General features: G+C 46.3%; 1 protein-coding gene across 1 annotated transcript in view; it reads right to left on the reverse strand.

The window, feature by feature from the left end:
* Window positions 1–13,308, reverse strand: part of LOC144824453 (protein spinster homolog 3-like) — a 340,991-nt gene extending 327,683 nt beyond the window's left edge. The window contains exon 1 of the mRNA XM_078683551.1: window positions 13,070–13,308. Within this exon, the coding sequence (XP_078539677.1) occupies window positions 13,070–13,289 (220 nt within the window). The 5' untranslated portion in view covers window positions 13,290–13,308. The remainder of the gene's footprint in view (window positions 1–13,069) is intronic.
* Between the last annotated feature and the right edge of the window lie 849 nt (window positions 13,309–14,157).

Raw genomic sequence — 14,157 nt, forward strand, 5'->3', positions numbered from 1 at the left:
ATAATTTTGTCCCCAGATTGTGCTTTTTGTTACTTGGTGTAAATCTGTTCAGTAGTTTGCGAAATTCCAATTTGTATTTCTACGATCGCAAAGTCTTTGCAAATAATGATAAACTCGTGCAGAAATCTGATTGGCTGCCAACACTTCCACCAAGAAGTGTTGGCAGCCATCTTGGGTCTTGGCTTCAGCCGAATCTCACAAAAAAACGTGAAAAAAAGAAAAGGCGGCAGGGTAGGAATACCCTGACTCCCAAGCTGTGGTATTGGGTCCCAAAGAGACTCCGGCAGTGCAAAAAAGCACTTTGTTTTTAAATTCACATAGATTTTTGTGAAATATTCACAAATATCACAGTGAACTGAAAAAAAACAAGCGCTATCTTCCGCGTTTGCTTACTAGAAGTCCTTGTGAGGGCCAGGTCCCGAGGTATTACAATATTCATAGCAAAATGGAGGGGTGCGCATGAGGCCCCCCTCAAAGGGATTCTTCATCACCACCTCCCTGGGGCTCATGTTAATATGAAGCAGAGACCTGTTTGGACCCCATCCCCGCAACCTGGGGACCACCACCTCCCTGGGGCTGTAATTAAAAAAATATATGGGGGCTGCACGGACTTTCCCCCAATCCCTGAAGACCACCACCTTCCTAGGGCTCTTTATGTTTTTTAGAAGGAAGGGGGCGCGGCCCCTATCCCAGTGCCAATCTTGGCTCAATGACCACCACCTCCCCGGGGCGGATCGGGCACGAGAAAGGAAGGGGTCAGCGCAACACCCCTCCTGAAGCAATAGATGGCCCTGGTGACCGTCGCCCCCAGGGTCGGCTCCTGCTACTTCCCAGGGTGCCCACTCACCGGGACATAGCTATTTGCATTTGTTTGGCAGGAGTGGACAGCTCCCACCAAGCAAAAGCAAACACTCAAGTTGCAGCACACAGGAGCTTTCGAACAGCTCCGACCCACTCGAAGCAGTGATTTCATCTCTTTCCATGCCTGCAGACATGCGGACAGGGAAGGAGATGAAACTATTGCTTCTTCATGCAGGGAGCTGAATTTCCAGCAACTCCGTGTGTGCAGCAGGACTGCCGGCTCCCATAGGAGGCAGAAAGTCAGCTGGGCCCACCGGAGCCTTGAGGCTCACCCCACCTTCACTAACCTGCACACACAGTGCTCTGGCTGTTACTAGGGCACCCAGAGACACTTCGCCGCCCTCCCTTATTCAATTAAGGCTGGGCCCCGGGGAATGGGGTTCCCAGGGTCAAAATCAGTCCAGGAAGAAGGGCTGTATGCCCCCTCATTACATTTTGACCGAGCTCTGGGGATGGGTCCCTGGGGCCAAAATAGTCCCATGGAGGGAGGCCACGTGGACCCCGGCCCCATTACATTTTGGCTGTGCCCTGAGTGATGGCGATTTTAGCCATGGGGAGGGGGGCATGCGGCCTCCCTCCCCCATTGAATATATATATATATTTATTAAGGCAGAGCTGTGGGGGAAATCTCCCCTGGGCGGATGGCCACACGACTCACCTTCCCTATTCAATTATGGCCAGGCCCAGGGGGATGGGGGTCGTATGGCTGAAACCATCCCAATGAGGGGGTCCACACAGCCACCCTCCCCCATTAAGTCCTGACCAGGCCCCAGGGAATGGGGTCCCCATGATCATTCGAGCCCTGATGCTCAGTTGGCAAAAATGAAACCTCAACAGTAAGCAGTTGCACATATAAACATAGCAGACGCTCCTGTTAAAAGCTCCACTTCTGTAATGGACATGAAATCCTAACTCCTGTGCTTGGTAAAGGCAAATCAAGGGTGTTTTCTCTGCAATTCCATATTGAAAAACGATCTGAAATACTTTGTGGAGGTGAACTCATCGTTGATCTATTGGAGCACAATGTGATGAGTGGGTTCTTTCTTGTCCTGTCCAGGTGAGAGCAGAGTCCATGGTTCTCCCTTTAAATGACCACGAAAATTGAAATGTACAAATCACTTTGAAGCGTCACCCATTTGACCCCGCCCACCTTAGTATTATGCAAAGGTCTTCCTGCCTTTTTCCAGAATGATGCGCAGATTAATAAGCAGCCCCCAATTTTTGTGAGAATTTCTTGATGTGTATGAATATGAGTACATATCCACCAAAGAAAGAAACACTTACTACATAAAGTTAAGAGGAAAGACACTTTTTAGGAGAAGATTTACTTCTCTTTGTAGCGTAATTGTCTTCTCTATATGAGGATTTATGTTATCACATATTTCTGGATAAAGCAGCATCAGGAACAATCACATTGTCTAAACGCACACAAGGTCACAGATGACAATGCGAAATAGTGCAGAATACATACTGGACATGTAGCCAAGGTGGTAGCACTTAGTAATTAACGAGTAGAAAGTACTCACTTGGGTAGTTATTTTGTGTGAAACTATGGGCTCCTATTATTTTAAGTAAGGCAGACTTACTGATGTTGTCAAAGGGTCAAAATATAAAAAGTTAGCTTATTGGCTTTATTAAGGAGTCAGCATATCAACCAATATAAAGCAGACATATTGTCTTTGTCAAAAAACTACCAAAAACTCTATTGAAATGTATACTTCATTAATTCACACAGTACTCTGTTTAATAAAAGTGATTGTCATAAAAAATGAATAAAGTTTTATTAAAAAACATCAGCATGTACTTGAGTCTTTCTTTTAAAATTAGGCCATCAAATGATGCAGACATAAAAACAACTATTAGAGGACCCTGCACTCCAGTAAGGGAAACTAGAGCTCCAAGAGGGCTTTAAAAAATAAGGGGCACTCTTCTGGGGTCATGTATTTCATGACCAAGGAGACTTGAAGGTTTTTAGGGCTCGCCTGGCGTTGGAGCGCGAAGCGCTCCCGCCAGCGAGTTCTATAGTCACTATCCTCCCTGCCAAGGGAGTGAGAGCTGCTCCAAACCTGGGCACGAGCCGACTCAGGTCCGTGAACGCGCGGGAACGTCAACGTGCACGTTCACGCGCGTCACGCTCCTGTCCTCCCGCGTCTCTTCTGAGGCGCGCTCGAGGCCGACTTGCGGTGTGCTGTTCCAGCGTTAGGTAAGTGAGGGCCGGGGGGGATTTGTTTGCTTGTTTTTTTTTAGTTTCCAAGCACTGTACACAGATTGGTAGGGGAAGTTTATTCCAGTAAAAGGATGTCAGTTAAGAGAAAGACAAGGTTCTCGAAAATCAAAGGCTACACACTAGAAATGATATTTCTTTAAGTGCATAAAACATTACATGGAAATAACTACAAGAAAAAAAACTGTTTATCGAAGTAAATATGTAATTCTTAAGAGGTCAAAATAGGTTACTCCCCTTCCTGTGCCGTCCAATAGTAAGGCGTGTTAGTAACTCATTGCAGCGCCATGTTTGCTAGGCCGCAGGTTATTCCCCTTGCATCCATCTCCTTGCCGTGGTTGGAGCCGGGATCTCTTGTGCTGAAGAGTATGACGGGAGGCACTCCGCCTCTGCAGAAGGTCTCCGAGGTAAGGGCTAGGGAGGAAGAGTCCCGTTCGCAGCAGGCCTGGCTCCCGACGGCCACCACAAACACACACTGATCCGAGGCGCGTCGTCACCTCCAGTTCTCCGTGGTTTCCAAAAAGGGAAGCGTCTTTCGAGGGTCTTGGAGGTGAACTTCGGTCTTCATGCTCGTGCCCGGATGCATTGTCCGCCATTAAGTGCGAAGAGGTGGTCTCAAAGCGAATTGCGAGGTCCGTCGAGCAGGTTCTGAAGCTAGCACATGAATGTGTACCTTACACCGGTCGGGTAAGGTCCAAGCCTTTCCTGTGGCTTGTAAAACAGGACTGCGGTTTACGGATCCTCGTGCACTCCTCCTCAAAGACCTGGAAACCAGAAGCAAAGACTCGGTCCCGGGAAGCTGTTGTCACTCCGTGTAAGCCACAAGTAGGCGCGCATAGAAAGATCGCCTAATTTGCTTCTAGTTCCACCCAGCTATTATGACACCAAACAGTGGTTTAAATGGGAAGATACTCAGTACCTCCACTTCTTTACATATGGAACGGATGGTACTGGTATTTCTCAGCACGGCACCAGAGTACCGGCACGTCTCGGCAGCACACAGGTACTCTGGGATGGCGAGTACCTGCAGTTCTATATTTCCATTCCAAGCACTGCCCAAACCCATTGTTCCGGTGTACAAGTGCGCCATAAAGGAAGACTGTGAGGAACCCGTGTCACACTTTCGGCTTCTGACTGTAATGTCTGTTTTGCTATTGTGTTTTTCTTTCCTGTCATAGCTGTCACTTTCAATCTCCTTTCTAGCGCCAACAAACCTTGTGGGTGTATGTGCATTTTATAAGTTCGGATAACTTAACATTTTTTAATCGCACCTCATTACATACTGGCGTGTGCAGCCTATGTTGTGATGTTGGGCATGTTATATAGCGCGAATTCTTGCTGTATATGGCCTCGCAGCGCTAATTATGCCGCACAAGAACACGTAAAACTAGTGAGCATTCGTGGCACTTCCCCCCGGGTTTTCGACGCTCAGATACTGTGTTGCTTATGCGTTTATTTCACGTTCCCGATACACTCTGTCTCGTCAGCTTTCCACGCAGTTATCTTTCACTCTGGAAAATGATTTACACATATAAATAAATGCAAGCAAAACATTCGGTAAAATACGCCTCTTCTAATTTACGTACGCATCATACGCAGATGTATAAAATGAGATTTTTAATTTGCAACATATGGTTGAAAGTAGAGCTTTTACAATACATCAAATTGGTAATAACGCATGTTTTTAATTTGGTTAAGAACTGCAGTGCGCAAGCTGCAGAGAGGACTTGAGTATTTAAGTGCATTTTAAGTGATGGGATGATTCATTTAATATACGTGTTATACCCCCCATTCCCCTCCGCCCCCCGCCGCACTCCCCCACTCTCCCCGTGCGCTCGCCCCCCCCCCCGCAGGCCCCACACCCCCTCGCACTCCCCCCAGCTCCTGGCTTCACCTCCCCGCACCACCACCCTCAAACCCCTCCGCCACCCTCCAACCCCCACCCCCCGTCCACCCGCGCCCCCCACGGTGACGGGGGTCTGTTGGGCTCTACCACGCCCTTCTCCCCCCGGACGACGAGCCCCAATCCAACTCACTCTCCCCCCCACCACCTCACGCCCTCATCTCCGACTCCTCAATCAATAGCGGAGACCCCCCATCCGTCCCCCACTACCCTCCCCACCCTGTTTCACCTCCAGGGCCCCCCCCAGCTCGCCGTCCCTCCCGTCCCCCGCACCCACAACCACGTCCACCCCGCCCTCCAGCTCCCCTGCCCCCCCTCTCCATGCTCTCCCCCTGCCGGCCCCCCTGACCCCGCCCCCCGCCACCCCCGCAGTACGCACTCTATCTGCACCCCCACCAACCCCGCACTCCCCGCTCCACTGGACTCATCCATCCGGCTCTCCACCCCCACCACGAACACCAGCGCCTTCTTCACTGTGCCCTTGCGCTTATTACTTTTTGCCTTCCCCCCTTCTGCCACCACCGCAGCTCTCCCTCGCTGTCCGCCGCCTCTCCCGCCCCTCCTCCTCGAACCCGCCTCACACCGCGGGCGTGACCGAGGCGGCTCACAACACGCCAGGACTGCCGCCGCAGCGCCATCGGCAGCGCGTCGCGGTGGCCTTACCCGAACGTCGTCCTTCACCAGATCCAGGCGGCCTGCTTCATCGAGTAGGCGCAAGGCCTGGGGGGGCCGGGGGGATTTGTTTGCTTGTTTTCTTACTGAACTACTCTCACTACAGGCACAACACACTTTTTTGTTCTCATTCGGATTTGCCAAAGGCAGCTGCGTGTTTATTTTTGCATCATGCTTTCACTTAAAGTGAAAGCGATATGCAATTATATACAAACGGCTGCCTTTGTGCAATGCAATAATGTGTTCCGGTGCCCGGCGTGCTCTTCTACTGGCACCACCTCTCTGGTCTCTTGCTTGGGCCGAGTCAGCCGTCCCTGCAGCGTCTCTTCCTGCCCGTCCGTAAGCTAGGCTCGGAATGTAACCAAATAAATTAAAAGGCAGCCTGCTAGCTCTCCACACACCGCCGCACCCGCCTTGGCTCAAGCGCCACCACAAGCCAGTTCGGAATTAGTTTTAGTGTGCAAGCTCGTAGAGTGCTATTTAGAAAACAATCATGAAGCCAGCCAATTTGGAGCTGTTCGTGGTAGGTTTTTATGTAGTTATCGCTCTCCTTAGGTGCAGATGAGATGCCTTACTCACCACTGAACACTTTACCCGACTTTAAAAAAAAAACATTTTTAATCGTTGCAGTTTGTTGGGAAACTGCTTGAAATCCAGGATAAATCTAGAAAACTGCTGCCTACTTCAGGGGAACAAAAGGTGTCTGGAAAGTTAACTTATAAAGTGGCGGTGGAGCTGCACTGGAAGTGAAATGGAGATCTGGAAAAGGTTCTGCTAGCCCCATGTTGCACCGAGCGAGCCCAGATGGTGCTCGCAAGAGCGCCGATAGGGATACCACGGTTGTCCATCTGAGTTGTCATGAGTCCCCACACACAATCTTTCTTTAAATGTATTTATGTATTAAATATATTGCTGTTCCTCAGGCCACGCCACGTGGGCTTCAGGCGGGTTACAGCCTGGTAAGGTGGGATAACGAGCACAGTGCATTACACTGTGACTGTTTGGTTAGTGTCTGGTATTCTCAGCATAGGGGAGATAGGGGAGAAGGGTTACTGTGTGTATGTTATATTTATTGACCTACATTGGCAATATCTGCCCAAGATGAGTGCCTTTAAAAGTGTCCTGAATGGCAGTGAGTTATTATTGACTGTTATTTCCTCCGTTAGAACATTCCGGAGTTTTGGGGTCCAACGCGGGAATGTGTTTTTCAGCACATTGCTCTTCCTCTTTAGACATTTCCAGAATCGGGTATGTTTTGTTTCTGTGGTGCGCGCCCCTGCAGTGATCATGAGCATGTCTTTTAAGTATGTGGGAATTCATTTCTGTGGGCCCTCGCTCTCTGCTCCTTTGACAGCTCTGTAGTGACACGCTCGTGTGTGGACACACACAATAAGAGTCTGTTTTCCAACAGTGTCTTCCAAATTCAAACACTTGGCACTACAGCTCTGCAACGCTGCCTTCCTGTCTCTTTCTATTCTTGTCTTTCTCTCTCTCTCTCTCTTCCTGTCTTTCTTCCTCTGTTGCTGTCTTTCTCTCTCTGTTGCTGTCTTTCTCTATCTGTTCCTGTCTTTCTCTCTCTGTTAGTCTTTCTCTCTCTGTTCCTGTCTTTTTCTCTCTGTTCCTGTCCTGCCTTTCTCTCTGTGTTCCTGCCTTTCTCTCTGTGTTCCTGCCTTTCTCTCTCTGTTCCTGCCTTTCTCTCTCTGTTCCTGCCTTTCTCTCTCTCTGTTCCTGCATTTTTCCCTATCTAGTCCTGTCTTTCTCTCTCTATTCCTGTATTTCTCTCTCTGTTCCTGTCTTTCTCTCTCTGTTCCTGCATTTTTCTCTCTCTAGTTCTGTCTTTTTCTCTCTCTGGTCCTGTCTTTTTCTCTCTCTGTTCCTGTCTTTCTCTCTCTGTTCCTGTCTTTCTCTCTCTGTTCCTGCATTTTTTATCTATCTATTCCTATCTTTATCTCTCTATTGCTGTAGTGCTCTGTTCCTGTCTTTCTCTCTCTGTTCCTGTCTTTCTCTCTCTGTTCCTGTCTTTCTCTCTCTGTTCCTGTCTTTCTCTCTCTGTTCCTGTCTTTCTCTCTCTGTTCCTGTCTTTCTCTCTAATCTTGTCTTTCTCTCTCTAATCCTGTCTTTTTTTTTCGCTCTCTCTGTTCCTGTCTTTCTCTCTATTCCTGTCTCTTTTTCTCTCTTCCTGTGTCCCTTCCACGCTTTCTCTTTTTGCTAGCTGCCATATACCCCGGGGAGCTGTGGACAGAGGCAACGGTCGTGGACCTTCAAAAAATGACCTCCTTTGACCCAGTCTCCACCCCACTCACACCCCGCCTGCCGGGAAATGCCTGCTGATATAAATGGCCAATCTGTCCTCGGCGATTGTGCCTCATACGTGCACTCAGATTTTTAACCTGGAACTGGGCTCGGCCCACAACATGAAAAGTGTTTTGGCCGCAAACAATCAGTTATTCCTCATTACTTTGCTTTGAATTTTGCTATTTGATATATTGACCACATTTCTATATTGTACATATTAGGCCCACGCTATTGACTGTTCAATCTACCACTCTTTACTTTCCATTGGTTGGAACATTTCAAGCAGCATCTTCGCGGCATGTGATTAACGCATCAGCAGAAGCTCCCCGCGGGGTCCCAGTCACAGGGAGGAGCTAACGAGACAGCCAAGGGCCAGGAAAGTGAGGCTCATGGAATAGAATGTGAGTGCTGCACCAACGAGACAAGAGCAGTGTGCGTGCCTGTGAGTGCTGAAGAACCCAGAGTAGATAGAGCGTGCCGCCAAGCTAAACGGTTTTGAGACAGTGACCGTCACAGCACTGAGGCAGGAAAGCAAAGTCAGTATGTATCGGAGCGGGAGACAGCATGAAGTAGCCTCAAGGAAGAGAGAGCGGAGGACCCTTGTAACACTCTAATGTGACAGCAAAGAGAGGTGCCTGCTGCGTGTTACTGTGAAGAAGGGGGCACCTCCAGAGCAGGCTTAAGCTACGTACACTAGGTATGGGCAAAGGAAGTAGGGGGGCTGCAGCACCTCAAAAATAAGGTTTGGGGTTCAGAAAATTCTGGAACAATATCAAAAAAAATTGCAATGCAATTGGTCTCGCATTTACGCGACTTTAAGCTATTGACATTGTAAATAACAATACCTTTTATTTATGTTTTGGTTTTTAAAAAATAAATAAAAGGCATTGTCATTTACAACGCCAATATCTTAAACTCACACAAGGGCGAGACCTATTGCATTGCAAATGCTTGTTCTATATTGCTAGGGGGCTTCATGAAGCCCCCTCCCCTACCACAACATTAAGAAAGTGCTTGGTGGTTCCCCAGGCTCTTTGTAGGGGCACATCAGACTCACAAAATTGTTAAAAGCCCTCGCAAGGGGGCTTCTTGCTTGGAGCAGTGAATCATAAATCAGCATCTCCTGTTGCTCATAAATTATTCATTAATTCTGTTTTTTTATTGATTTTCTTAAGCATCCTGGTGCCCACCCGGAACTTCCATATGTTTAATTTTGTTTGGGGCTACAGGGTAGCCCCTGGGCTCCTACAGGCCAGGCAGCTTCGTGCAAGTGCCCCCCTGGGCCATGAGGGAGCTAGCAACCCTTTCTTTTTTTTTAGTTTTTGAACTGGGGTACTCCTGTGCCGACCCATGGCAACCCACAGCATTTTGTATGAAGAAGGCTGCAGGGGATGCCCATGGCTTCTGCTAGCCCACAGGCTCCCTGCCAGCGCCAAACTGCGCTGTCCCAGGGGATGGGGTTCTTGGAACATTGTCAGCGAGCCTGCCCTAGGGATGGGGTTGTAGTTTATCTCGGGTGGTAGAGGCCCCCTCCGCAGTAAAGTTTCAAAAGCCACAGGAGATGGGGCCCTCGGGACCTCAAGGATTCTTGGCAAGGGGGGGCTAAAAACCACTTCTTCACTAACATTTACATATTGATCACGAAGGACAGGGTCCCACCGGCTTGTGAAGGGGGCGAATGCTCCCTCCCCTTTAATTTACATATCAGCCCAGGGAATGGGGTCCCAAGGGCCTCAATGTGACTCGGAAAGGTGGACCGCTCACCCAGTTCTCAAGATATTGTGTGCTTCCCTCCGGCCCTTGGTCCTCTTTGGGAATGTTATTTTTAATGCAGTTATATTTGTTTTTTTTTATTTTTTGACCCGGGTTGGTCCTTCTACGGCTTCCCCCTAACAGTATTCCTACCCTGCCCCTTATATCTTTTTTAAACTTATTTCAATCTCCGAGGCCTAGAATGGCTGCCATCACTTCTTTGTTGATGTGGTGGCAGCTGATCAGATCTTATCTCTGGATCTTTCGTCTCTGCAGATCCTCCACAGCATTAAATATATACATTTTTTAACTTAATTTCTTGAAAACGATTGAACAGAATTACACAAAGTCACAAAAAGCATGCTTTCTGCCAAATTTGGTGTAATTCTGTAAAGCTGTTTTGGCAGTAGCTGTGCCTAATTTTCCTATGGAGAAATGAATGGGGAAAATACAGATTGGGACTCCTTCTTTTTCTTAGCCCCTGCTTGAAGGATCATCCTGAAACTTTTGAGGAACGAGCTAAGGTATATGAAACTTAAAAAAAAAGTTTTGTGATGATACATCAAATGGTGCCAAAGTTATAAGCAAATCAAAATAAAAAATCCTATGGAAAAATGGTCCTAACCATAACTACCTATTGGCATCTGCCACAGACACACACACAAAGAAGCAGAGAACTCTAAGTAGTTTCCAGGTTTATGTAGAGAGCAGCTCCTATGTAGAGCACCCTACAACACCAACGTGAATCAGAATCTGCTCACCTCAAATGTCTGTTTCCTAGCAAAGTTTTTAAGCATAGGATTAGCACAGTGCCATTCAGGCTGAGCTAGGAAGGGACAAAGGGCCATATGTATCAACATACCGTTTTGCGATTCCTAAATAGCGATTTTTAAGGAATCGCTATTTAGAAATCGCAAAATGGTATGTATGTAGAAATTAGCTTCTTTTTAGCGATTTCTTAAAATTCCTTAACTGCGATTAGCAAATTGCTAATCGCAATTAAGGAATAATTTCCCATTCATTTCTATGGGCCAGGAGGCCCATAGGAATGAAGGGGAATTTTGCGATTCGCAATTTGCTAATCGCAAATTGTGAATATTTTCAAGGGTGCAGGGGTGTCCAAAGGACACCCTGTTGCACCCCTGAAATCGGCATGGGTGCACATGTGGCACACATACATGCCCTAAGGGCATGTATGTGCGTCACATGGCACTTTGAAAATAGGAAAAATATGCATTTTGAAAGGAATTCGCAACTTACCACCAACTAGAAGTTGGTGGTAAATTGTGATTCCTTAAGGCCAATTTGCTATTTTTTTTGGCTTCTTACATTGCATTTAAGGAATCGCAAAATTTGCGATTCCTTAAAGGCAAACGCAAGATAAGGAATCGCATTTTTTGCCCGTGATGAAGGAGTAGTTTTACTCCGAAACGCGTAGGACGTTGTGTCTGGAATAAACCTGCACTTTGATAGAGGCCTGTGTGGTTCTTTTCCGTGATTCAAGGCAGGAATACGCTGGTTTAGGACGTGTTTTATATATATATATATATATATATATATATATATATATATATATATATATATATATATATATATATATATATATATATATATATATATATATATATATATATATATATATATATATATATATATATATAATTGAGAAGGTCTGGCCGCTTGAGGTAGCTCAGAAATATACACACACACATATCTATATATATATATATATATAAATATACATATAGATATGTGTGTGTATATTTCTGGCACACACACACACATATATATATAAACATATATATGTGTGTGTGTGTGTGTGTGTGTATATTTCTGAGCTACCTCAAGCGGCCAGACCTTCTCAGTTATTTCTCCGCTACATTATACTTTACCACCACTCATGAATATTCTCCAAGAGGATGTCCCTCCAATTCCATTCCATGATAAAACACTATGCTTAATGCTTCAAAAGACAAAAAAACAACTATTTGTAGATAACCAATTTTTCTTCCACCGGAATGCAACTTACAACTGAGCCATACTAACACAACCCACATCACCCTAGAGAAAAACAACACAAAATGTAAATGTAGTACTTCTAACTGCTGCTGCTGTCCCCCTGCACTTGTGAACTATAAAGGCTGCTTAGCACCACACACAATCTTTTCACCATGGTGTGGAAGTGTGTGCTTGCTGTCTAACAGAGTACTGAATCATACCCAACCAGTGCAAAATCCTGTGCCTAGACAAATACATTCTGAAACGTTTCACACATTGTATATGGGCTGTGCATTTCACTGCTATGCAGTTCAACGCACGAGCAGAGTGTGTACTTTTTGTCGAAATGAAAATATTTCTCTGTCTGTTTCAATGAGCTGTTATTTGTCCATGGTTCTTGACCAGGTGGGTTCTTGTGCAGATCTGCCCAAGTAACAGCTAAGTAACGCCCCTTTGACACAAACCGCTATATGTATCAACAAACCATTTTGCATTTCCTAAATAGCGAATTTTAAGGAATCGCTATTTAGGAAATGCAAAACGGTATGTATGTACAAAATCGCTTTCCAATAGCGATTCCTTAGCATTCCTTAATTTGAGATTAGCAAATTGTCAATCGCAAATTACCCCTTCATTTCCATGGGCCAGGAGGCCCATAGGAATGAAAGTGCAATTTGCAATTAGCACTTTGCTGATCGCAAATTAGGGATGTTTCCAAGGGTGCAGGGGTGTCTCAAGAACACCCTGCTGCACCCCTGAAAAAGACATTTGGGGGCATATGGCGCACATACATGCCCTAAGGGCATGTATGGGCGTCATATGGCACCTTTGGTTTTTATCAAAAAAGATTTTTGATAAGAAATCGCAAATTACCACCAACTAGAAGTTGGTGGTAATTTGCTACTCCTTAATGGCATTTTTTGCATTTTATTTGTTTGATACATTGCATTTAAGGAATCGCAAAATTTGCAATTCCTTAAGTGCAATCGCAAAATAAGGATTAGCAAATTTTGCTATTCCTTATTTTGCATCAAACTAGTTTGATACATTCCATTTGTCTAATTAGCATTCGCAAAGGCCGAAATTCGCAGAATTTCGGTCTTTGCGAATGCTAAATAGCTTGATACATATAGCGGAAAGTGGCTTAGAGCATCGCAAAGCCCTATTTGCCCCAAGAAAACAGCACTTTTCCAGCACAAAGCACCTTTGCTACAAAGTCTTTGTAAATCTGGGCCAAACTGCTTTGCAGCAAAATGCAGAAAAATCAATATAATAGCTACAATCATTTACAATGGATGGCTTGAGTTAGAAGTTGGCATGTCCATCGATTTTCACAGATTTTTGCTAGAGTATGAAAGTCTCACCAGCAATGATAAACCAATCCATGTAGAGCAGAAGGTTGATGTAGCACATCACCACCACAGTCGCATAGGCCCTTCGCTCTGAGACCGTCCCTTGCACCGGGGTAGGGGGATCCTTCGTTCCTGGGCTAGAGACCGTGGACCCATAGAAGGGAGCGCCAATGTGCGAGAGTCGTAGGCTGGTGACCTCGCCGGGTGTCTTTTCTGGCCCACCAGTCTCCATGGCCTCCTACCCTGGTCGCTGCTCCCTGGCATTCTGAGCACTTTTCCTCGCAAACACAACAAGAAACAAAGCTGTCTTTGAGAGAGAAACTTTGAGGAAGTTGTGGTCAGTTCCTTTCTCTGAACCGCTTCATATCTCATTCAGCAATGTTATGCAAGGTTTGGAAACCTACCAGTTTCTTCTATTTCCCCCTCCCCATGATGTCCTCTTTCACTTATTATCTTATTATACGGATCCGCACCGTGGACAGCATGTGATCTGGGGACAGCCTTCAAAGGGTTTCACTTTGAGTTTAGGCAACTAATGTCAAAGATTTTCTAAAAAGAAATTGATAAAATGAAATATTTGAAGAAAAGATTCCTTGCCACAAGCACTTCTAACGTGTGAATTGGTGCACAGTCAAAAGTCAAAGTCAAAGAATTTATATAGCGCGCTACATACCCAGAGGGTCTCAAGGCGCTTGAAGAAGGGTGGGGAATTACTTGTCAAATATCCAGGTTTTAAGTTGCTTTCTGAATGCAAGGTGGTTCTGAGTGAGGCGAAGGTGAATGGGGAGTGAGTTCCAGGTTTTTGCCGCCAGGTAGGAGAAGGATCTTCCTCCAATGGTGGTTTTGTTGATGCGAGGTACAGCAGCAAGGGCTTGATTGGAAGAGCGCAGCTGGCGGGGGGGGGGGGGGGGGGTGTAGAAGGAAAGTCTTGTGCTGAGGCATTCGGGTCCAAGATCGTAAAGTGCTTTGTGTGCGTGGGTTAGGAGGCGGAAAGTTATCCTCTTATTGATGGGGAGCCAGTGGAGGTCTTTCAGGTGACCAGAAATGTGGTCTTTACGCGGGATGTCTAGTATGAGTCTGGCTGATGCGTTCTGGATGCG

Source organism: Lissotriton helveticus, chromosome 3_1 (assembly GCF_964261635.1).
Source record: "Lissotriton helveticus chromosome 3_1, aLisHel1.1, whole genome shotgun sequence".
Classification (NCBI taxonomy): Eukaryota; Metazoa; Chordata; class Amphibia; order Caudata; family Salamandridae; genus Lissotriton; species Lissotriton helveticus.